This window comes from Panthera leo, chromosome B1 (assembly GCF_018350215.1).
Source record: "Panthera leo isolate Ple1 chromosome B1, P.leo_Ple1_pat1.1, whole genome shotgun sequence".
NCBI classification, from domain to species: domain Eukaryota; kingdom Metazoa; phylum Chordata; class Mammalia; order Carnivora; family Felidae; genus Panthera; species Panthera leo.
In genome coordinates, this window is record NC_056682.1 from 43,473,052 (window position 1) to 43,498,775 (window position 25,724).

At 35.5% G+C, this 25,724-nt stretch overlaps 1 protein-coding gene across 10 annotated transcripts in view; it reads right to left on the reverse strand.

Moving 5' to 3' along the window:
* ADAM32 (ADAM metallopeptidase domain 32) overlaps window positions 1–25,724 on the reverse strand; it is a 170,946-nt gene that overhangs the window by 62,869 nt on the left and 82,353 nt on the right. For all 10 annotated transcript variants that reach the window (XR_006201592.1, XR_006201593.1, XM_042934793.1 and 7 more), the window contains one exon: window positions 24,930–25,125. Coding sequence is in view for 8 of the 10 variants with exons in the window: in XM_042934793.1 (XP_042790727.1) it covers window positions 24,930–25,125 (196 nt within the window). In the remaining 2 variants the exon portion in view is untranslated. The remainder of the gene's footprint in view (window positions 1–24,929; window positions 25,126–25,724) is intronic.

A 25,724-nucleotide genomic window follows, 5' to 3' on the forward strand; every position in this document is an offset into this window, starting at 1 on the left:
GTTTGGGAGTTTGAGCCTTGCATTGGGCTTTGTGCTGACAGCTGACAGCCTGGAGCCTGCTTCACATTCTGTGTTTCCCTCTCTCCCTGCCCCTCCCTCACTCATACTCTGTCTCTCTTAAAAATAAATAAACATTAAAAAATGTTTAAATAAATAAATAAAAATTCTGTTTAGAAATTGGCATGTTAATGTTAAAGTTTAAATGGAAATGAAAAGGACACAGAAAATCCAAAGCAATATTGAAAAAGAATAAACAAAGTTGAATAATTTACATTACCTGATTTTAAGGCTTATTGTAAGCTAAGGTAATCAATAACATAAGGATAGATAAACAGATCAATGAAGCAGAAGAGAATCCAGAAATGGAACTATCTTATATTATCAATCGATTTTTAACAAGATATCAGATCAACTGAATGAAAAAAATCTTTTTGAGAACTGATGGAACAACTGGACAAGCTTATGGGGGAAAATTAAGCTCAATCCTTATCTCATACCATACACAAAAATTAATTTGATTTAAAAGAAAAGCTAAATCAAATAATTTTAGAGAAAAACATAGAAAAATAATGTGCATGACCTTGGAGCAAGCACATGTTTCTTAAAATAACTATAAAAGAAAAATATTCGATACACTAAATTTCATCAAAATTAAAATTTTCTTATATGTCACCATAAAAATGTGAGGGAGGAAGACTCATACTGGGAAAAAATACTCACAATATTTATATCTTAATATGTACTTGAATACAAAATGTATAAAGTACACTTATAAGTCAATAATAAAAGGAAAAAACCCAATAAAAATGGGCAGAAATGTGAACACTGCAAAAAGAAGATATATATCATGTATCATATAGCCAATAATCACTAAATAATGTGCTCAACATACTCAATATCATTTAGTCATGATAGAAATATAAATTAAAGCCACAATGAACTATCACTTCACATCCACTATAACGACTAAAATTAAGAAAAGTAACAATATGAAATGTCACCAAGGATATGGAGTAACTGAAATTCTTACATTGCTGATAGAGTACTAATTAGTGCAATATTAGAAAACCATACAGTTTTCTCATAAAATTAAACACACAGCTACTTGAAGACTGCATTTCCACTCCTAAATCTTCACTCAAATGAAATATGTATTTTAAAGACTTATATATGAAAGTTCACAGCACCATTATTCATGATAGAGAAAAAAATAAAACAGGAAATAATCCAAATGTCCATAAACAGAAGAATGTAAAAGCTATTAATAGTATACTCACACAATGAAATACTATTTATTGTATAAAATTCAATAACAAGTAAAATTAATCTATGATAACAGGAAAGATAACATTTGTTGCCTTAAAGTAACTGACTGCAGAATGTACCAAGCAGATGGAAAATTTCCTCCTTTTAATTGGGGTGAGGATTACATGAATATGTGCATCTTTTAAACTCATTAAAATATATACTTAAGATCTATTAAGTTCACTTTATGTAATTATATCCAATTTTTTTTTAAGTCCACAGAATGCTGCTAGTAGAAGTATGATAACCAGAAAGGTAAATCCATATCCAAATTATGTCTATATTCTAATGAAAACAAATTCCTACCCTCTAAATATCTAGAAGGATCTGTCATCAAGCTAGCTGAGCATTGTGCTATATCAGAAGCTGAATTTTTTCCCATTGCTGTTTACTGCTTGTTAACTTAGCAACAGAGGTAACCATATCATCTTGATGAGGGAAATTCCTATTTTTGAAACTATTCACTGTCTCCATTCCTGAAGCCATAAATTCTTTGTACATGGGTTCATTATGAAAGTACTAGGGTACGTGAAGAAAGAAGCTGATTAACATTTACAGAACAGATCATCTTATTATTCTTATTACTGAGAGCCTCCTCTATGCGAGGCTTTACATGCAACACAAATATCTTCACACTCCATGCTCATTCTGAGAGGCACATATACCTTCTCCCAAACTCCTTGTCATCAGTTTTATATCTTATTTTTCCAGTTCTTAATTAATTGCACATCATTAGCCACTCTCAGAGAGCAATATTAATTAACCTGTACCTCTGGATATCTCTCTTTTCAGACAAAGCAGAAAACAGATACATTGCTAAGATAATTTTCCTAGATTGCTATTTTTCAGACACCTCTGATTGCAATAGGCAGAAGGAATCTACTTCCAATTGATGTCAAAATACTGGAGAGACTCATCTGTACCAGACTTCAGTATTTATTTCTCCTGGCAAATGGTTATAGGAAACTCCTGTGAAAGCCATACATATGCACTGAGAAAGGGTTAGAGATGCAGCCAAGATTAGGTGGCATAAGACATAACCATCTGCTCACACAATTTATATCTTCCTCATTGGTGTTTTGCACATAATCTTTCTGACCTGCTGTATCATACAGAATTGTGTGCGTGGTGAGCAGCTCAGATTTCATAATTTTGGGAGAACTCAGATTCATCTGTCCTCCTTAGATAGGATATACTTTCTCCAGGTTGCCACAATGTCTGCAATTTCATTATGTCTCCTTGACACAGAGTTTGAGAATCAGATTGCCTTCACTATCATGCTGGCACTATGTTTTTCTTTCTTTCACAATAAGTATTTTTCATAACTTATGTACCTATATAAAATATTATTAAACCCTATTTCTTGGTAGAAGAAACCAACTCCCCACCATAAAGACTGAAAAATCCCAGATATTACATTTCCAAACCATTTTGTGGCCAGATCAGGGGCATGTGGCTTAATCATGGCCAGTGAATCCTGAGGAGAATTCTGCTGGGGATTTCTAAACAAGGTTATTCTTTCTTGCAAAATATATAGGTAGAAATATATAAGCCCCTTTTCTCTATCTTTGAAGAAAAAAAGTACCTGGACAAATGAAGGGAAAAATCAAGACAATGATGGGGAAGTCAGTCTGGAAATTTGACAGTGATGAAATTCAATAATCCAGCTCTAAAAAGTATCTTTTGTCTTTTTTCATTATGTGTGCAAAGTAAATCCCTATTATCTCCCTTTTCTTCAGACATTGATGTAGATAAAAGTTACTAACTAATAAAATATTCAAGTCCTCACTATAAAGCCAGATAATGTGAACTGCTTACAAAAGCAGTTGTAAAAGTCCTCTCACTATTCATTTATTCAACAAAATTTACTGAGCAACTATTTTGTGTATTATGTATTATTCTATGTGTTGGAGATACAGTAATGGACATAAGTTCCTGTTTACATGCTAGTGAGGAAGACAGATAATAAGTAAACAAAAAGTGGTGACTCATATGGCAATAAGTGCCATGGAGAAAATAAAACAAAAGAAGACAATTGAGAGTTCAACAAAGGGTCTAATCTTTATTATTTCCTTCTTTGTGTTTGTTTTGGATTTTATTTGTTCTTTTTCTAGCTCTGTTAGGTATAAGATTATATTGTTTATTTGAGATTTTTCTTGCTTTTTGAGGTAGGCCTGTATTACTATAAATCTCCCTCTCAGAACTGTTTTTGCTGCATCCTAAAGGTTTTGGACCATTGTGTTTCATTTTCATTTGTTGCCATGTACTTTTTAATTTTATTTTTTATTCAGTATCTTAATTACAGTATAGTTAACATACAGTGTTATATTAATTTCAAGTGTACAGTATAGTGATTCAATAATTCTATACATCATCATGATAAGTTTACTCTTAATCCCCTTCACCTATTTCTCCCATCCCCCCACCCACCTCCTATCTGATATGCTTTATTTTAAACAAGCACCCTCAGTTACAGTTATTTTTTTTTTCAACAAAAACATTTTTTACTTGAGGCATACTTCAGAACACATGAAGTATATATGTAAAACATTCCATCCAAGAAAACAGAATATAAATTTTCCTCAAGCACACACAGAAGAATCCCCTAGTTAAATCGTGTAAAAAGAGACATAACAAATATTACAAAATTAAGAGGACTGAAATGTCTATGTTTCAACCACAATGGTACAAAACTAAAGATCAAAAATAAACCAAACTATAAAATCTACAATGTAAATACAAAATATTTAATATGCAATTAGTAAACAACACACTACTGCACAAGCAATGGGCCAAATAAGAACTCAAACAGCAAATCAAAATAGGTCTCATTGCAAAAGAAAAAGAAAACACAATATTCCAAAACCTAAGGAATACAACAAAAGCAGATGTTAAGAGGGAAATTTATCCTATAAATGCTTATATTAAGAAAAAAAGTTCAAATGAACAACTTAACATTATACTACCCAAGGAACTAGAAAAAAAGCTTAGCTGAAATTTAGTAGATGAAGAAAATAACAAGAAAAATCAGAAATAAATAAAATAGAGACCAGAATAAATAATAACATAACATTAAAAGTAATGACCAGCTTTTCCAGAAAAATAAACAAAATTGGCAATGCTTTAACTACATTAATTAATTTAGAAAAAAAGAGAGAAGACTCAAAAACAAAAATGAAAATGGAAAACAACACAACAGATAACCACAGAAATTCATAGTGTGACAACAGATTACTAGAAACAAGTATATACTAACGTATCAGATAATTTTAAAAAACAGGTAATCCTAAAAACACACAAGTTACCAAGATTAAATCATGAATCCAAGAAGCAGGAAATCCTCTTAGACCATTGAGAAGAATGAAAGTTAAATTAGGAATCAAAAATCTCCTAGCACAGAAAAGCCCGAGGCACATGGCTTCATGGGTGAACCCCATCAAACATTTAAAAGAAATAATGACAATCTTTGTCACAATCATACAAATAAGGGAATAGAGAGAATACATCCAAAATCATTCTATGAGGCAGTATTACCTTGACACCAAAACAGGACTAAAATAGTACAAGAACAAAAAAGTCTACTTTGTCCAAATATAAGTACAGCCACTCCAACTTTGTTTTGACATCCGTTTTAGTGATAAATGTTTCTCCACCCCTTCACTTTCAATCTGAAGGTATCCTTAGGTCTAAAATGAATCTCTTGTAGGCAGTCTATAGATGGGTATTGCTTTTTTATCCATTCTGACATCCTATGTCTTTTGATTGGAGCATTTAGTCCATTTACATTCAAAGTAATTACTGACAGATATGTATTTATTGCCATTTAGTTACTTGTTTTGTCATTGTTTCTGGAGAGTTTCTCTGATCTTTTCTTCTCTTTGTGACTTTTAGTTTCTCCTTTGCACTCAGAGTCCCCTTTAATATTTCTTGAAAGGTTGGCATAGTGATCACAAACTCCTTTAGTGTTTGTTTGTCTGAGAAACTCTTTATCTCTCCTTCTATTCTGAATGAGCCTTGCTGGATAAAGTATTCTTGGCTGCAGATTTTTCCCATTCAACACGTTGAGTAAAACATACCACTGCCTCCTGGCTTGCCAAGTTTCTGTTGAGAAATCCCCAGATAACCTTATGGGTTTCCCCTTGTAAGTTAAGGACTTCTTTTGTCTTACTGCTCTTAAGACTTTTTCTTTATCAGTGTATTTTGCAAATTTAGTTATAATATGTCTTGGTGTTTGCTTTTGATTTTGATGATAGTTCTCTGTGCCTCTTGAATCTGAATGTCTGTTTCCTTCCCCATATTAGGGCAGTTTTCTGATATTATTTCCTCTAATAAATTTTCTGCCCCTTTTTACCTCTCTTCTTCTGGGACTCCTGTAATACAAATATTATGTTTGATGGAGACACTGAGTTCCCGATGTCTATTCTCATGTTGCATAATTTGTTTTTCTCTCTTGTTCAGCTTCATTATTTTCCATTATTTTGTCTGTTAGACCACTAATTCATTCCTCTACTTTTCCCAGCCTGTTTGTTGATTGCATCAAATCTCGATTATTGCATTCTTCACCTTTGATTCTATTTTAACTCTTTTACCTTTGTTGTAAGGTGCTGACTAATGGCTTCTACTATTCTTTTCTCAAGCCCAGTGATTATCCTTATGATTTTTGCTTTAAATTCTCCATCAGGCCTGTTATTTATAGCTGTTTCACTTAGCATTTCTCTGGCAATGGCCTTATCTTGTTTTTTCATTTGGGATAAAGTCCTCCATCCTGGCATTTTGTCTAAGTCTCTGTCTTCTTCTGTGTGTTTGAAAAGCCAGTTATGTCTCCTACTCCTGAAAGCAATGGCCTTAGGAAGGAAAAGGTCATACAGTGCCCAGAGGTTGGTATTTCAGGGAGTATCTCTGCTATGTGCTGCATGTGCTCTGCTATTATGTTTTGGTTGCTCTATCTTTCAGACCAGTTGTCTGCAGAGGCTGTCCTCACCTACTGTGGGCAGTGTTTGGTCCCTGGCCTGAATGTAGTGAGTTTTAACTAGGTGTGTTCTGGTCTTCTTGTGAAATGAGACCTGACACCAACCACACCATAACTGAGGCCCTGAAGAACTGTGTGGTTGGGAGATATGGTATGGGAAAAGATTTGTGCTGGTTTTCTGGGGAAGGGGCCTGCCATGCTGGGACTGAGGCAAGCTTGACTGAGAAGAGTAGTCCCACCAGAGTGCAGATTGGTGGGGCTTGGTGTAAGCAAGTTAGCCAGCCAGTGTCCTCACTGAGCTGCTTCCCACAGATGGCTTTGTTTATGCTGAGCGGTGGAGGAGGAAAATCAGACAGCCAGCTCCTTTGTTCTTGGGGAGGTATCTCTGTGAACACTAACACCTAGGGATGCTCTTTGAGATAAGCAAATAATCTCCCCACTGTCTGCCCCAGGAATTTTTCAGATCTCTTTCCATGCTGTCTGCCCTTGCCTGCCTTCTTTCCAGAAGCAGCTCAGTGTCCTCCAGGCTCCATCCTAGCCAAACCCACTTAACCTTTAAAACTTCAGGCCTTAAACCCTGCTGGTTGCAAGAACACATGAAATTCAGTCCCTCTCATTTTCTAAGCCAATGGCTTGGGGAAACATTCTCATTGTGCCATCCCCTGTGTGCTCCTCTCTCTCTTGCCCTTCACTGAGAATGGCTCCCTTCTCTCCACAGCACCTGTGATTCATTTCCTCCCTAAACCATGTTTCCGCATTTCCTTTCTTCGATGTGACCTCTCCTTTCTCTTTAGTTGTGGAGTTTGTGCTATCAGTCTTCAAGCTGATTTCTAGGATATTTATGATTAATTGATAGTTATCTAATTATGTTCCTGGGACAAGACAAGCCTAGGGTCCTCCTCCTCCTCCACTGCCATCTTTATTCAGAAGCTGCTTACATGTACTTTTTGATTTCTTCTTTGATTTCCTGGTTGATCCATTCATTGTTTAGTAGCATGTTATTTAAATGCATGTACTTGTGGTCTTTCCAGATGTTTTCTTGTGGGTGACTTCTCATTGCATAGCATTGGTCAGAAAAGATGCTTTGTAAGATTCCAATCTTTTTGAATTTGTTGAGGCTTGTCTTGTGGCCTAATATGTGATCTATTCTAGAGAATGTTCTATGTGCATTTGAAAAGATTGTGTATTCTGCTGTTTTAGGATGGAATGTTCTGAAAATACCTTTTAAATCCATTTGGCCAAGTGTTTCCTTGTTGATCCACTGTTTCCTTGTTGATTTTCTGTTTGGATGATCTGTCCATCAATGTAAGTGGAGTGTTAAAAGTCCCCTAATACTGGGGCACCTGGGTGGCTCAGTCAGTTGGGCGTCCGACTTCGGCTCAGGTCATGATCTCGCGGTCCGTGAGTTCGAGCCCCGCGTCGGGCTCTGGGCTGATGGCTCAGAGCCTGGAGCCTGCTTCCGATTCTGTGTCTCCCTCTCTCTCTGCCCCTCCCCCGTTCATGCTCTGTCTCTCTCTGTCTCAAAAATAAAAAAAAAATAAAATAAAAAAGTCCCCTAATACTAATGTATTACTATCAATTTGTTCCATTATGTTTGTCATTAACTGTTTTATGTATTTGAATGCTTCCATATTGAGTGCAGAAATGTTTAAAATTGTTATTGCTTCTTGTTGGATTGTCCCCTTTATTGTTATATATTGTCCTTGTTTGTCTCCTTTTACAGTCTAAGTTTTAAAGTCTATTTTGTCCTATATAAGTATTGCTATTCTTTCTTTTGATATCTACTGCATGACAGATGCTTCTCCATCCCCTAATTTCAATCTGCAGGTATGTTTACATCTGAAATGAGTCTCTTTTAGGCAGCAAATTGATGGGACTTGTATTTTTATCCACTCTGTCACCATGTCTTTCGATTGGAACATTTAGTTCATTTACATTCAAAGTAATTATTGATAGATATGTATTTATTGCCATTTTGTTACTTGTTTTGTGGTTGTTTTATAGGTCTTCTATGATCCTTTCTTCTCTTTTTCTCTTTCATGGTTTGCTGGTATTCTTTAGTGATATACTTGGATGCCATTCTCTTTATTCTTTGCATACCTATTGTTTTCAATTTGCGGTTACCATTAGATTTGCATATAGCATCTTCTGCATATAGCAGTCACTTAAGATCAAATACATTCTTTACTACTCTCCACCACCAACCCACCATGTTTTAGGTATATGGTGTCATATTTTACATCCTTTTGTTTTTTTTAATCCCTTGACTGATTTTTTACAAAAATACTTATTTTTACTGCTTTTGTGTTTCCTTCTTTTCACACTGCCAATTATGGTCTTTCTTTCCACTCAAAAAATCCCCTTTAATATTTCTTGTAAGGCTAGTTTAGTGGTCATGAAATCCTTTAGTTTTGTCTCAGAAATTCTTTATCTCTCTTTCTATTCTGAATGATAGCCTTGTTAGATAGAGTATTCTTGACTTTAGATTTTTGTCTTTCACCATTTGAATATATCATGCCACTCCCTTTTGGCTTGCAAAGTTTCTACTGAAAAAAAGAAAAAGGCACTTATAGCCTATGTAATTTCCCTTGTATGTTACTGTCTTCTTTTCTCTTGCTACTTTAACATTTTTTATTTATCACTACCTTTTGCCATTTTGATTACTATGTGTCTTGGTTCTCCTTTGGTTGATTTTTTTGGGGTATCCCTGTGCCTCCTGGATCTGGATATCTGGTGTCCTGTTCCCTGCTGCAGACTAGGGAAGTTTTCAGTTATTATTTCTTGAAACAAGGAGCTGGTTCTTTGAAAAAATCCACAAAATTGATAAACTTCCAGCCAGATTCATCAAAGAGAGAGAGAGAGAAAGGACTCAAATAAATAAAACCACAAGTGAAAGAGAGAAATAAGAGTAAACACCACAGAAATACAGAAATTAGACAACCCAGAAGAAATGAATAAATTCCCTGAAACATATGACCTAGCAAAACTGAAACAGGAAGAAACAGAAAATTGGAACACACTGATTACCATCAAGGAGATTAAAAATCAGTAATCAAAAAAAACTCCTGACAAACAAAATTCCAGGACCACACGGCTTCACAGGCAAATTCTACCAAACATTTAACAAAGAGTTGATATATAGCTTTCTCAAACCATTCCAAAAAACAGAAGAAGGAAAACTTCCAAATATACTCTATGAAGCCAGTATCATCCTGACACTAAAACCAGATAAAGACACCATTAGAAAAGGAACTATAGGCCAATACCTCTGATGAACACAGGTGCAAAAATCCTCAACAAAATACTACCAAACTGAATCCAAAAATACATCGGAAAAATCATTCACCAATATCAAGAAGACGAGAACAGCCAGCACCCCTCATGCAACAAGTGTACTAAAAAATCAAGTGCTTCAAAATGATACCTGCAGTTCTGGTGGAAATAGATCCAGGCTCACTTTTTTCTTTCATCTTTTTCTTCAGAAATCAGGCTCATAGTTTCTTGTTTGTTTTTCATTTCATTTTCTCTCACTCTCTCTTTCTTTTTTCCTTTGGATGAGGCCTTTTTATTTTTTCCTTTTCTTTCCTCATTTTTTCTTCATTTCTTTTTCTTTTAAATCAGGCTTATAGTTTTTTTTATCCTGTTTTGTTGTTGTTGCTGTTCCCTTTCCTTTTCTTTTCTTTTCTTTTCTTTTTTTTTTTTTTTTGGCAGCCGGGGTTTTTTTCCACCTTTTTACAACTTATTTTTAAAAACAAATTAAAGCACACCTAATTAAATGTCCAAACACTTCACACTGCAATCAAGAGGAGCTCTGCAGAGGACTGACTAGTGGGAAAGAGCTATAAAAATGCAACAACAGAGTGCACACAGCGTGCACCAGAAACACCTCCTGAAGTACCAGGCCCTGAACAATGTATAAGCCCTTTTTAATTTACCATTACTCTCAGGTACAGGAAACACAACACGTTTTTAAAACATGCCAAAGACAGAAACAGCCAAAATGACAAGACAGAGGAATTCTTTCCCCCAAAAGAGGTCAACAAGAAATCACAACCAGGGACTTGATCAAAACAGATATAAGCAATATATCTGAACAATAATTTAGGGGGCACCTGTGGCTCAGCTGGTTAAGCGTTCACTCTTGGTTTCAGCTCAGGTCATGATTTCATCATGGTCTTATGGGTTCAAGTCCCTCATCAGGCTCTGTGTTGGCCGTGCAGAGCGTGCTTGGGATTCTTTCTCTCCCCTTCACTGCCTCTCCCCCACTCATGCTGTCTCTGTCTCTCTCAAAATAAATAAATAAACTAAAAAAAAAAAAGAATTTAGAACAGTCATAGCACCACATAATACCACTAACCAGGCTTGAAAAGAGGATAAAAGACACCAGAGAAACTCATGCTGCAGACATCAAAGACAGAAAAGTGAGTCAGGCTGAAATAAAAATGCTGTGACTGAGATGTAAAACCCACTGGTTACAATCCCAACAAGAATTGAAGAAGCAGAGGAGAGAATAGGTGATATAGAAGATAAAATTATAGAAAATATTGAAGCTGAAAAGAATATGGAAAGGAAACTATTAGATCATGAGGGGAGATTGAGATAATTTACTGTTTCCATAAAAATGAAACGATATCCATATCATGGGAGTTCCAGAAGAAGAAGAGCAGAAAAAGGGGGCAGAAGTTTTATTCAAACAAATTATAGCTGAGAATTTCCCTAATCTGGGGAAGTAAATAGGCATTGAAGTCCAATAGCCACAGAAAACTAAAACTAACTCCCCTCAAACTCAACAAAAACAGGTCAACACTATGACATATTATAGTGAAACCTGCAAACTACAAACATAAAGAGAGAATCCTGAAAACAGCCAGGGGCAAAAGTTCCTTAACCTAAAGGGTAGACACATAAGGTTAGCAGCAGACTTGTCCACTGAAACTTGGCAGGCCAGAAGGGAGTAGCAGGAAATAGTTAGTGTGCTGAATGGGAAAAATATGTAGCCAAGAATGCTTTATCCATAAAGGCTGTCATTCAGAATAGAAGGAGAAATAGAGTTTCCCAGACAAACAAAAACTAAAGGAGTTCATGACCACTAAACCAGCACAGCAAGAAATTTTAAGGGGGGACTCTCTAAGTGTAGGAAAAAAAAAAAGACCAAAGCAACAAAGCCTACAAAAAGCCAGAAGACATCACCAGAAATACCAACTTTATAAGTAAAAAAAAAAAAAAAAAGGTACTAAGTTCATATCTTTAAATAATCACTCTGAATGTAAATGGACTAACTGCTCCAATCAAAAGACATAGGGTATCAGAATGGATTAAAAAAAAAAAACAAGATCCATCTATATGCTGCCTAGAAGAGACTCATTTCAGACCTAAAGATCCTGCAGATTAAAAGTGAGGGGATGGAGAGCCATCTATCATGCTGGTGCTTATCAAAAGAAACCCAGAGTAGGTATATGTATATCAGAGAAACTAGATTTTTAAACCACAGACTTTAACAAGAGATGAAGAACACCATTATATCATAATTAAGGAGTCTAAGACCTAACAGTTGTAAATAAATTATGCCCCCAACTTAAAAGAACCCAAATATAGAAATCAATTAATAACAAACATAAATAAACTCATTTATAATAATACCATAATAGTAGGGACTTTCACACCCCACTGATAGCAATGAACAGATCATCCAAGCAGAAAAATTAATAAATAAACAATGGCTTAGAATGACACACTGGACCGGATGGACTTAACAGATACATTCAGAAAATTTTATCCTAAAGCAACAAAATACACATTCTTCTCGAGTGCACATGAAACTTTCTCCAGGACGTATCACATAGTGGGTCACAAAACAGCCCTGAATAAGTACAAAAAGATTGAGATCATACCATGCATATTTTCAAGTCACAATTCTATTGCAATTCAGGCCTATCTCAAGAAGCAAGAAAGGTCCCAAATACAAAACCTAACCTTACACCTAAAGGAGCTAGAAAAGAAGCAGCAAATAAAGCCCAAAGCCAGCAGAAGAAGGGAAATATAAAGATTAGAGCAGAAATAAACAATATAGAATCCAAAAAAAAAAAAAAAAAAAAGAATAGAACAAATGAATGAAACTAAGAGCTGGGTTTTTTTTTTTTGAAAGAATAAACATAATTGATAAACTCCTAGCCAGAGTTATCAAAAAGAAAAGAGAGAAGATTGAAATTGGACATCTGTCTGACATCATACACAAAAATCAACTCAAAATGGATTAAAAACTTAAAACATGACTTAAGAGTAACCTGACCAAAATGGCAACATAAGGGACAACAGCCTTCTCATTTGCCCACAAATGTCAACAATTAGATAGCTCTCCATGAATAAAAACAGTTCTGGGAGAGCTTTAGAGTCCCTCTAAAAAAGTAGTACAAAAAACCTGAAAGTAATCACACAAGAAGAGAGACAAAAGATAGCTTCATTTTGTCTGTGTGGCCCATCCCCAAGCTGATACTGTTCATCATCAAAAGGGAACTTTCTTGGCAGAAAGAGTTTCCCCGGCAAAGAAAGGAAAAAGTTGGTGAGTGACCAATACTTCCAGCCTTCCAGGAAGCTGCACAAAGGTCCTGCTTTGGTTTTACTGCACTCTGACTGGCAAAACTGAGCAGCTAGAAACAGGAAGAAAACTAGGGATTACTAGTAATAGCCATACAGTGGAAGGAATCATGGTCCACGGTGACCTATTTTATAGACAAAACCAGAAGTTTCACTGCTGATGAAACTAATGGCCCACACAGCTGCTGCAGATTACCTGCAGATTTCACAACATTTCATCACACAGGTATTCATGATTGCTGAAGCCAGCTACTTGAGTTCGTCCCATTACCTCCACACCAACCCATGCCAGAGCCCAGGAACTACATTTATAGTCAGCCTAGGCCTCTATGGTTGTGCAGTGCAAGACACCAATCTAAACCTCCCCACCCAGCCCAGCAGACCCCACCCCCATATATATGCTTGGGCTACCCCTACAACTGTGCACTTGGACACTGCTGACCTGACATCTGCCACCAGATGCAGTGTGCTCATCCAGAATGAGGGTGTTCAGCTACAGAGGAACATACTAACAGCCACGGTCTCACCAGCTATTTTTAGGCTTGCTCTAGGCCCCATCTTTATTTAATGGTCTGCACCTCAGGGCCTATCTGGAGCTAGCCCCTCCACAATGCACCTGCATACAAGTGGCCTAAAGACTGTCATCAGCCTCTAATGCAGTGTGTATGCCTAAGAGGGTGCAGCTATGGTAGAGTATACCAACAGCCAGTGACCTGACAGCTGCCAGTGACCTGACAGCTGCCAGTGAGCCTATAATTGGCCTCGGCACTTGCTGTTTCCCTGGCCCCCACCACTGTAAGTGTGTATCCAACCAACCCCTACCCCTACACAGGCACCTGGAAAAGGCCTCTGCAGCCAAGGGTGTGCACTCAACCACCTCTAGTCATCATCACTGCCTGTACCTAGTCTCTAGCCAGTGGACCTGGAGTTTTTGCTGAGGACTCCAAGAGCCCCAGCAGTCACTTTCAGACTGTCTGACTACACAATGTCAATGCCGTGGACCCCAATGGCCTAAGCCAAAGAGATACCACACCCCACAGACCAAGTGCCACCAACACATGCCTAAATTGGGTGCACTGCACCACTAGCCTCAGGGTCACCACCTACTTCAGAGTCCCCCCACCATAAGTGAAAGTCTTCCCTTATCAAAGTCAGTCTGGAAGAGGTGACTGTTTCTTCATGACTAGATAGCTACACAAGGCTACAGGGGATCATGAAAAGCAGGGAAACATGATGCCACCCAAAGAATACAGTAAACCTCCAGTAAATGGCTTCTCACAAATAAATATCCAGGAACTTTCTAACCAATAATTCAAAATAATTGTTCTAAAGATGAGCCACAAGAGAACATGAAAGTACAGATTAACAATTTAATAAAATCAAAAAACAATACAAGAACAAAATGAGTGGCTCAACAAATAGAAAACCTAAGAACCAATCAGAAATTTTGGAGCTGAATAATACAATGACTAAACTGAAGAATTCAATAGCATAGTTTAACAGTAGAACTGACCAAGCAGAAGAATCAGTAAGCTAGAAGACAGATCAACTGAAATTATCCAATCAGGGAAACTAACAGAAAAAGAATGAAAGGGAACAAAGAAAGCCTATGTGACTTATAGGACACCACTGAGAGAAATGATGTATATGCATCATTGAAGTCCCAGAAAGACAAGAGAGGGAGAAAAAACTAGAAGTCTTACTTAAAGAAATAATGGCTGAGAACATCTCAAACCTGAGTAGAGATTTGGACATTCAAGTTTACGAAGTTAATAGATCACCTCAAAATTTCAATCCAAAATAATCTTCTCTAAGACACTTAATAAAGACACATTATAATTAAAAAAAAACACATTATAAAAATATGTAAAATTAAAAACAAGAGAAAGTGGTAAGAGAAAAATATTGTCTCCTAAAAGGGACCCTCCCCCCTAAAGGTCTGTCAGTAGATTTCTCAGCAGAGATCTTGCAAGCCAGGAGAGAATGGAAAGATATATTCAAAGTTCTGAAAGAAAGAAACTGGTAACCAGTTTTACCCAGCAAAGTTGTCCTTCAGAAATTAAGGTGAGATAAAGACTGTCCCTAATAAACAAAAGCTAAGGGAATTGATCCAACACTAAATCTTCCTTAGAAGAAATGCTAAAAGTTTATTGAGCTGAAATGAAAAAAAGCTAATCAGTAACATGAACACAAATGAAAATATACAACACACTTGTAAAGGCAAGGATACAGTCAAATTCATAATACTCTATAACTGTAATATGGTGGTGTGTTAACTCTAGTATAAAGGTTAAAGGAAAAATGTATTAAAAATAGAAATAGCTGCAGTAATTTTTCAGTGGATACACACTACAAAACGATGTAAAGTGTGACATCATAAACATAACAGGAGGGGAGAAATGGGTAGGGTTTTATAATATCAAAATTGCTATCAACATAAAATAAGCTGTTATACATATATTTATGTAAATCTTATGGTAACCATAAACAAAACCTGCAGTAGACTCACAAATGATAAAGAGAAGGGAACCAAAGCACACCACTATGAAAAATCACAAATTCACAAAGGAAGATATTAAGAGAGGAAGAAACAAGGAAACTACAAAATAGGAAAATAACAACTAACAAGATAGAATTAGTAAGTCCTTACCTATCCATAATTACTCAAATGCAAATGAACTAAATTTTCTAATCAAAAGACACAGAATTGCTGAACAGGTAAAAAAACAAGTATATGCTGCCCATAAAAGAATCACTTCATCTATAAGGACACACATAAGCAAACATAAAGGAAAGGAAAAAGATTTTCCATGCAAGTGGAAAACAAGCAAGCAGAGATAGCTACACTTATATCAAACAAAATTGACTTTAAGCCAAAAATGGCAACAAGAAAAATAAAGGTCATTATACCACGAAAAGGCAGTCAATTCATCAAGAAGATACAACAATCATAAATATATATGCACCAAACATTGGAGTACCTAAATATCATAAGCAAACACTAACAAAATTGAAGGGAGAAACAGACAACAAGACATTAAATATTCTACTTTCTGGGGTGCCTGGGTAGCTCAGTTGGTTAAACAACCAACTTCAGCACAAGTCATTATCTCACAGTTTGTGGGTTCATGTCCCATGTCGGGCTCTGCACTGACAGCTCAGAGCCTACAGCCTGCTTGCAATCCTGTGTCTCCCTCTCTCTCTCTGTCCCTCCCCTGCTTGAACATTTTCTCTCTCTCAAAAATAAATAAACATTTAAAAACTCTTTAAAAAATAATAAAAAATATTCCACTTTCTACAATGGATAGATATCCAGACAGAAAATCAACAAGGACAAGCTGAACTAGGACCAGACTTAGGACCAAATGTATGTAATTAATGAGGGGTCATTAATATAGTAGTGCTCGCAGGTGCAGGGCATATAACAAGCTTTTAAAACACATAAGAGACAGGGGCACCTGGGTGGCTCAGTCGGTTAAGCATCCAACTTCAGCTCAGGTCATGATCTCATGGTTTATGGGTTTGAGCCCTGCATCGGGCTCTGTGCTGACAGCTCAGAGCCTGGAACCTGCTTCGGATTCTGTGTCTCCTTCTCTCTCTGCCCCTCCCCCACTTGTGTTCTGTCTCTCTCTATCAAAAATAAATAAATGTAAAAAAAATTTTTAAATAAATAAATAAAACACGTAAGGGACAGAAAACTAGCCAAAATGAAAAATGGAAGAATTCTCCTCAAAAGAAATTCCAGGAAAAAATGACAGCTAAAGAATTGACCAAAACAGATACAAACAATATAACTGAACAAGAATTTAGAATAATAGTCATAAGATTAATTGCTGGGCTTGAAAAAAAGCATAGAAGACAGTGAGAATCTATTGCTGCAGAGATCAAGGAAATAAAAATAGTAATGATGAATTAAAAATGCTATAAATGAGGTGCAAAATAAAATGGAGGTGGTCACAGCGAGGATTGAAGAGGAAGAGGGGAGAATAGGTGAAATAGAAGATAAAATTATGGAAAAAGAGGAAGCTGAGAAAAAAATTTTTAAAAATTTGGATCATGAGGGGAGAATTAGAGAACAAAGTGATTCAATGAAACAGAACAATATCCATATCATAGGAATTCCAGAAGAAGAAAAGAGAGAGAAAAGGCCAAAATATACTTGAACAAATCATAGCTGGGAACTTCCCCAATATGGGGAAGGAAATGGACATTGAAATCCAGGAGGCACAGAGAACTCCCTTCAGATGTAACTTGAATCGATCTTCTGGACAACATATCATAGTGAAACTGGCAAAATACAAAGATAAAGAGAGAATTTTGAAAGCAGCTAGGGATAAACGGGCCTTAACATACAAGGGTAGACACATACGGGAAGTAGCAGACCTATCTACTGAAACGTGGCAGGCCAGAAAGGAATGGCAGGAAATCTTCAATGTGATGAACAGGAAAAATATGCAGCCAAAAGTCCTTTATCCAGCAAGCCTGTCATTCAGAATAGAAGGAGAGATAAAGGGTTTCCCAAACCAACAAAAACTGAAGGAATTTATCACCACTAACCAGCCCTACAAGAGATCCTAAGAGGGACTCTGTGAGTGAAATGTTGCAAGGACCACAAAGGACAAGAGACATCACTACAAGCATGAAACCTACAGATAACACAATGACTCTAAACCCATGTCTTTCAATAATAACACAATGTAAATGGACTCAATGCTCCGATAAAAAAATATAGTGTATCAGAATGGATTAAAAAATAAGACCCATTTATTTTCTGTCTACAAGAGACCCATTTTAGACCTGAGGACACCTTCAGAATGAAAGTGAGGGGATTGAAAACCATCTATCATGCTACTGGAAGTCAAAAGAAAGCTGGAGTAGCCATACTTCTATAAGATAACTAGATTTTAAACTAAAGCCTGTAACAAGAGATGAAGAAGGGCATTATATAGTAATTATGGGGTCTATCCATCAAGAAGAGCTAACAATTTGGAAGCACCTAAATATATAAAACAATCACAAACATAAGCGATCTTATAGGTAAGAATGTGGTAATTACAGGGGACTTTAATACCCCACTTACAACAATGGACAGATCATCTAGACAGAAAGTCAATAAAGAAACAATGGCCCTGAATGATACACTGAACCAGATGGGACTTAACAGACATATATATTGAACTTTTCATCCCAAAGCAGCAGAATAAACATTCATCTCGAATGCACATGGAACATTCTCCAAGATAGATCACATACTGGGTCACAAAACACCCCTCAATAAATATAAAAGAACTGAGACCATACCATGCACACACTTTCAGATCAGAATGCTATGAAACTTGAAATCAACCCAGGAAAAAGTCTGAAAAACCTCCAAATGCATGGATGTTAAAGAACATCCTACTAAAGAACAAATGGGTCAACCATGCAATTAAAGAAGAAATCAAAAAATATATGGAAACAAACGAAAATGAAAACACAACAATCCAAACCCTTTGGGATGCAGTAAAGGCAGTCCTAAGAGGAAAATGCATTGCAATCCAGACCTATGTCAAGACACAAGAAAAATCCCAAATACAGAATCTAACAACACACCTAAAGGAACTACAAGCAGAACAGCAAAGAAACCCCAAAGCCAGCAGAAGAAGAGAAATAATAAAGACCAGAGCAGAAATAAGCAATATAGAATCCAAAAAAACAAAAAACATAACAGTAGAACAGATCAATGAAACCAACAGTTGGTTTTTTGAAAAAATAAACAAAATTGATAAACCTCTAGCCAGGCTTCTCAGGGGACCCAAATAGATAAAATCATGAATGAAAATGGATTTATTACAACTAATCCCTTGAAATATAAGCAATTATCAGAGAATACTATGAAAAATTATATGCCAACAAACTGGACAACCTGGAAGAAAGGACAAATTCCTAATCACCCACACACTACCAAAACTCAAAGGGGAAGAAATAGAAAATTTGAACAGACCCATAACTAGTAAAGAAATTGAATCAGTTATCAAAAATCTCCCAACAAATAAGAGTCCAGGACTAGATGGTTTCCCTGGGGAATTCTACCAGACATTTAAAGCATAGTTAATATCTATCCTTCTCAAGCTGGTCCAAAAAATAAAAATGGAAGAAAACTTCCATAATCATACTATGAAGCTAGCACTACCTTCATTCCCAAACCAGACAGGGACCCCACAAAAAAGGAGAACCACAGGCCAATATCCCTGATGAACATGGATGCAAAAATTCTGAAAAAGATACTAGCAAATTGAATTCAACAACATACAAAAAGAATTATTCACCATGACCAAATGGGATTCCTGGGCTACAGGGCTGGTTCAATATTCGCAAATCAATCAATGTGATACATCAAAAGAAAGGATAAGAACCATATGATCCTGTCAATAGATGCAGAAAAAGCATTTGACAAAATATAGCACCCTTTCTTAATAAAAACCCTCAAGAAAGTCGGGATAGAAGGAACATACTTAAACATCATAAAAGCCATATATGAAAAGTCCACAGCTAATATCCTCAATTGGGACAAACTGAGAGCTTTCCCCCTGAGAGCAGGAACATGACAGGGATGTCCACTCTCATCACTGTTGTTTAACATAGTGTTGGAAGTCCTAGCATCAGCAATCAAACAACAAAATGAAATAACAGGCATCCAAATTGGCAAAGAAGAAGTCAAACTTTCACTTTTTGCAGACGACATGGTACTCTACACAGAAAACCCGACAGACTCCACCAAAAGACTGCTAGAACTGATAAATGAATTCAACAAAGTCACGGGGTACAAAATCAATGTACAAAAATCAGTTGCATTTTTATACACCAATAATGAAGGAACAGAAAGAAAAATAAAGAAACTGATCCCATTCACAACTGCACCAAGAACCATAAAATACCTAGGAATAAACCTAACCAAAGATGTAAAATATCTATATGCTGAAAACTACAGAAAGCTTATGAAGGAAATTGAAGATGACACAAATAAATGGAAAAGCATTCCATGCTCATGGATTGGAAGAATAAATAGTTAAAATGTCAATACTATCCAAAGTAATCTACACACTCAATGAAATCCCAATAAAAATTGTACCACCAGCATTCTTTCAAAGCTAGAACAAGCAATCCTAAAATCTGTATGGAACAACAAAAGACCCCAAATAGCCAAAGTAATACTGAAGAAGAAAACCAAAGCAGGAGGCATCACAAACCCAGACTTTAGCCTCTACTACAAAGCTGTAATCATCAAAACATTATGGAACTGGCACAAAAACAGACACATAGACCAATGAAATAGAATAGAGAACCAGAAATAGATCCACAAATGTATAGCCAACTAATCTTTGACAAAGCAGGAAAGAGTATCCAATGGATCAAAGACAGTCTCTTTAGCAAAAAAGCAAGAAAGAATATGCAATGGAATAAAGATGATGATGGGACAACTGGACAGCAACATGCAGAAGAATGAAACTAGACCACTTTCTTACACCATACACAAAAAATAAACTCAAAATGGATGAAAGACCTGAATGTGAGACAAGGAAACCATCAAAACCCTAGAGGAGAAAGCAGGAAAAAACCTTTTTGACCTCAGCCGCAGCAATTTCTTACTTGACACATCTCCAAAGGCAAGGGAATTAAAGGCAAAAGTGAACTATTGGGACCTCATCAAGATAAAGAACTTCTGCACTACAAAGGAAACAATCAACAAAACTAAAAGGAAACCAACGGAATGGGAGAAGGTATTTGCAAATTACATATCAGATAAAGGGCTAGTATCCACAATCTATAAAGAATTTATCAAAATCAACATCCAAAAAACAAATAATCCAGTGAAGAAATGGGCAGAAGACATGAATAGACACTTTTCCAAAGAAGACATCCAGATGGCCAACAGACATATGAAACGATGCTCAACGCCACTCATCATCAGGGAAATACAAATCAAAACCACACTGAGATACCACCTCACACCAGTCAGAGTGGCTAAAATGAACAACTCAGGAAACAACAGATGCTGGTGAGGATGTGGAGAAACAGGAACCCTCCCTATAAATCCCTATAAATCATGGAGTGCTGATGTATAGGGGCACATGTACCCCAATGTTTATAGCAGTGCTTTCAATTATAGCCAAATTATGGAAAGAGCCTAAATGTCCATCAACTGATGAATGGATAAGGAAGATGTGGTTCATATATACAATGGAATACTACTTAGTAATGAGAAAGAATAAAATCATGCCATTGCAGCAACATGATGGAACTGGAGGGTATTATGCTAAGTGATATAGTCAGAGAAAGACAGATATCATGTGTTTTCACTCATATGTGGATCTTTAGAAACTTCAGAGAAGACCATGGGGAAAGAGAAAGGGGGGGGGGGGGAATTATAAAAAGAGAGGGAGAGAGGCAAACCATAAGATACTCTTAAATACAGAGAAAAAAAACTGAGTTGGTGGGGGGGTAGGGCAGATGGGAAAGTGGATGATGGGCACTGAGGAGGACACCTGTTGGGATAAGCACTGGGTATTGTATGTAAGACAATTTGACAATAAATTATATTTTTTAAAAAGGTACCAAACACCATACTCAAATGGTATTTATCTCTGGAATGCAAAGATAGTTCAACATATGCATATCAATAAATGTAATACACCACATTAACAGAATGAACAATAAAAGATCACAAAATCCTCTTAATAAATATAGAAAAAGCATTTAACAAAATACAACATCCTTTCATGGTAAAAAATAATCAACAAATTGAGTACAGAAGGAACATACCCTAACACAATAAATGCCACATATAACAAACCACAGCCAGCATCAGACACAATTGGAAAGGTTGAAAGCTTTTCCCCTAAGATCAGGAAGAAGACAAAGGTGCTCATTCATACCACTTCTACTCAAAATAGTACTAGAAGTCATAGAGCTGTCAGGGAAGAAAAGTAAATAAAGGGCATCCAAACTGAAAAGGAAGAAGTAAAACTGTCTTTGCAGAAAATATAATCTTATATGGAGAAAGTCCTAAAGACCCCATCAAAAAGGTGTTAGAACTAATAAATTCGATAAATTTTCAGGTTACAAAATCAACATATAGATGTCATTTGAATTTCTATACACTAACAACAAAATAGCTGAAAAAGAAATAAAGATAACAATACCATTCTCACCAGCATCAAAATCAATAAAATACTTTAAAATAAATTTAACCACGTAAGTTTGAGGTCTGTACTCTGAAAACTACAAGACTTTCATGAAAAAATCTAGTAAGATACAAAGGAAAGCTATCCTGTGTTCATGAATCAGACAAATTAATAGTGTTAAAATGTCAATACTACCCAATACCATCTATAGTTTCAATGCAATTTATATCAAAATTCCAATGGCATTTTTCATAGAAATAGAAAAAAAATCCTAAAATTTGTATGGACCCACAGGGATTTTGAGAAGCCAAAGCAATCCTGAGACAAAATAAAACTAGAGGAACACAATTCCTGATTTCACTTATACTCCAAAGCTCTAATAATTTTAACAGCATGGTACTGGTATAAGAATAGACACAGACTAATGGAACAAAACAGAGAGCCTAGAACCAAACTCCATGTATATGCTCAACTAATACTGGATGAGGGAGCCAAGAATACTCAATGGGGAAAGGAGAATCTATTCCATAAATGACACTGGGAAAACACGATATTCATATGCAAAAGAATTAAACCCCTAGCTGACACAACTCACAAAAATTAACTTGAAATAAAGATTTAAATGTAAGAACTGACACCATAAAAATTCTAAAAAATGACATGGGAAAAAGCATTGACATGGACATTGTTTTTGGCAATGACTTTTTACATAAGATACCAAAGCACAAGCAACAAAAGTAAAAAATAATAAGTGGGACTTCATCAAACTAAAAGGCTCCTGCATACCAAAAGAAACAATCAAAAAATGAAGACAATCTATGGGATGGGAGAGAATATCTGCAAATCATGTATCTGGGTATGGGAAATTCCAAAAATATATAAAGAACTCATAAACCTCAATAGCAAAAACTCAAGCAATTTGATTTAAAATTTAAGAACAAAGGAATACAATAATTTTCAAAGACATAAAAATAGCCAACAGGTACATGAAATATACTCAATATATCACTAATATCAGAGAAATGGAAATCAAATCCACAATGAGATAACTCCTTACACCTATTAGAATGGCTCTCATCAAAAACTCAAGAAATAACAAATGTTGGTGAAGATGTGGGGAAAATGAAACACTTATGCACTGTTGGTGAAAAGGTAAACTGGTACAACCACCATGATTAGGCAGTACGTAGGTTCCTCAAAAAGTTAAAAGTAGAACTACAATATGATCCAGCAACCCATTTCTAATCCAGTTCATGTCCAAAGGAAATGAAAACAGGATTTTGAATAGGTATCTGCACACTCATATTTATATCAGCATTATTCACAATAGGCAAGATATGGAAATAATCTAAGTGTCTGTCAGTGATGGATAGGTAAAGAAAATATAGTATTTATATAAAATGAAATTTTATTCAGTCATGAGGAAGAAGCCATCTTCACCAAATGGATAAACTTGTGGGCATTATGCTATGGGAAATAAGTCAGGCAAGGAAAGACAAATGCTCTATAATATTACTTACATGCGAAATCACTTAAAAAAACTGAACTCATAGAAATGGAGAGTACAGTTGTGATTACTACAAGCTGGGAGGTGGGGGAAAGGGAGAGATGTTTGTCAAAGGGGACAAATTTCTAGCTATAAGATGAATAAGTTCCGGGGATCTAATGAACAACATGATGTTTATACTTAATGCTGTATTATATACTTGAAAGTAATTAGAAGAGAAGATTTTAATGTTCTCACTACAAAAAGGAAATGGTAATTATGTGACATGTTGGAGGTGTTAGCTAACAATATGGTGGTAATCATTTTGCAATTATAAGCATATCAAATCAACATGGTATACACTTTAAAATGACACAATGTTATGTGTCAATTATATCTCAATAAAGCTGCAGACTGGGGATGAGGGTCTGGATGGACTTATACTTAAGACCTGAAACCGTAAAACTACTAGAAGAAAATGGGAAAAGCTCCTGAACATTGGTCTAGAAAATAGTATTTTAGATATGACAAGGGAGCACAGGCAGCAAAAACAAAAGTAGACAAGTGGAACTGCATCCAACTAAAAACTTCTTAATAAAGAAAACACTCAAGAGAGTGAAAATGAGACCTGCAGGAGAAATATTTTCAAACCATGTAGCTGATAAAGTTAATCTACAAAATATGTGATAACTCATACAACTTAATTGCAAAAACAAATAGAGATGTAAAAAGAGCAGAAGACCTAAATAGACATTTCTCAAAAGAAGACATACAAATGACCATCAGATATATGAAAAGGTGCTCAACATCACTAATCATCAGAAAAATGTAGATCAAAACCACAATTCACACCTTTTAGACAGGTATTATAAAAAAGAAAAAAAGTACAAGTGCTGGCAAGTGGAAAAAGGGGAGCCTTTGTACATTGTTGTTGGGAATGAAGTTGGTACAGCAGTTATGGAAAACTATATACAGACTCCTCAAAAATTAAAAATGAACTATATTATGATGAAGCAATTTCATTTCTCAGCATATAGACATAACTAATACGTTAAGTACCTTGATTGTGGCAATTATTTCACAAAATTATTTCAAAATTATTTCATAAAATTATTTTAGCAAAACATCAACTCATATACCTTAAATATGTATCTTTGTCAGTTATATCTTAATAAAGTTTGAAAAAATAAAAATGTAGATGTTAAACTGAATAAATAATTTAAACATATAGATAGAATTTAAATTATACATACATATAAGTGTAATACAGAATTATAAAATGTATATGTACATATATTATAACTATATATAAATATAATATGCATGTATAATTATATATTTGCCAATTATCTTGATAATGTTAATAAAAATATTAAGGACGAACTATGTAGACATTACAAAATAGTATTACCTTTTCCAAATGTGACCTCACACCGTGCATCTGTATCCTGGCAGACTCCATCATAACACACATATTTTTGTTTACATACATGTCCATTGTGTATAGTCATATCAGGTTGACATTCTGGTGAGCTTCCATTACAAAACTCAGCAATATCACATTCACGATGTCTTGCTTTCCTACATTCAACACCTTGTCTTTCAATCTAATATAAATTAAAATACAAAAAATAAAACATTACATTTAAGATTGTTGTGTTTATCAATATTTATTTTAAAACGGTTCTATTTCAAAATTAATTATATATTTTTTTAATTTTTCATGTTTATTTATTTTTAGAAACAACATGAGCAAAGGAGACACAGAGAGGGAGAGAAAGAATCCCAAGCAGGCTCCACACCACCAGTACAGAGCGCTACACAGGGTTTGAAACCACGAACTGTGAGATCATGACCTGACCCCAAATCAAGAGTCAGATGCTTAACCAACTGAGCCACACAGGCACCCCAAAATTAATTATATTAATTAAATAATTAATCTTTCTCTTGAATTATCCTATAGGTAATTAACACTTTCAAATACAGAATTCTGAAACACTCTTAAATGGGCATCTATTTCATACATCTTAATTCATGACTTCAAGTTGACACTAAAAAGATCACAGAGGTAAGAATGTAACCACATGATAAGATTCTAGAAAAAAATAACATAAAACTGCATCAGTCAAGGATAATCAAGAATGCAGAACCCATAGCAGGTAATAGACGAATTCTCAAATGACAAATTTGTTATAAATATATTGGA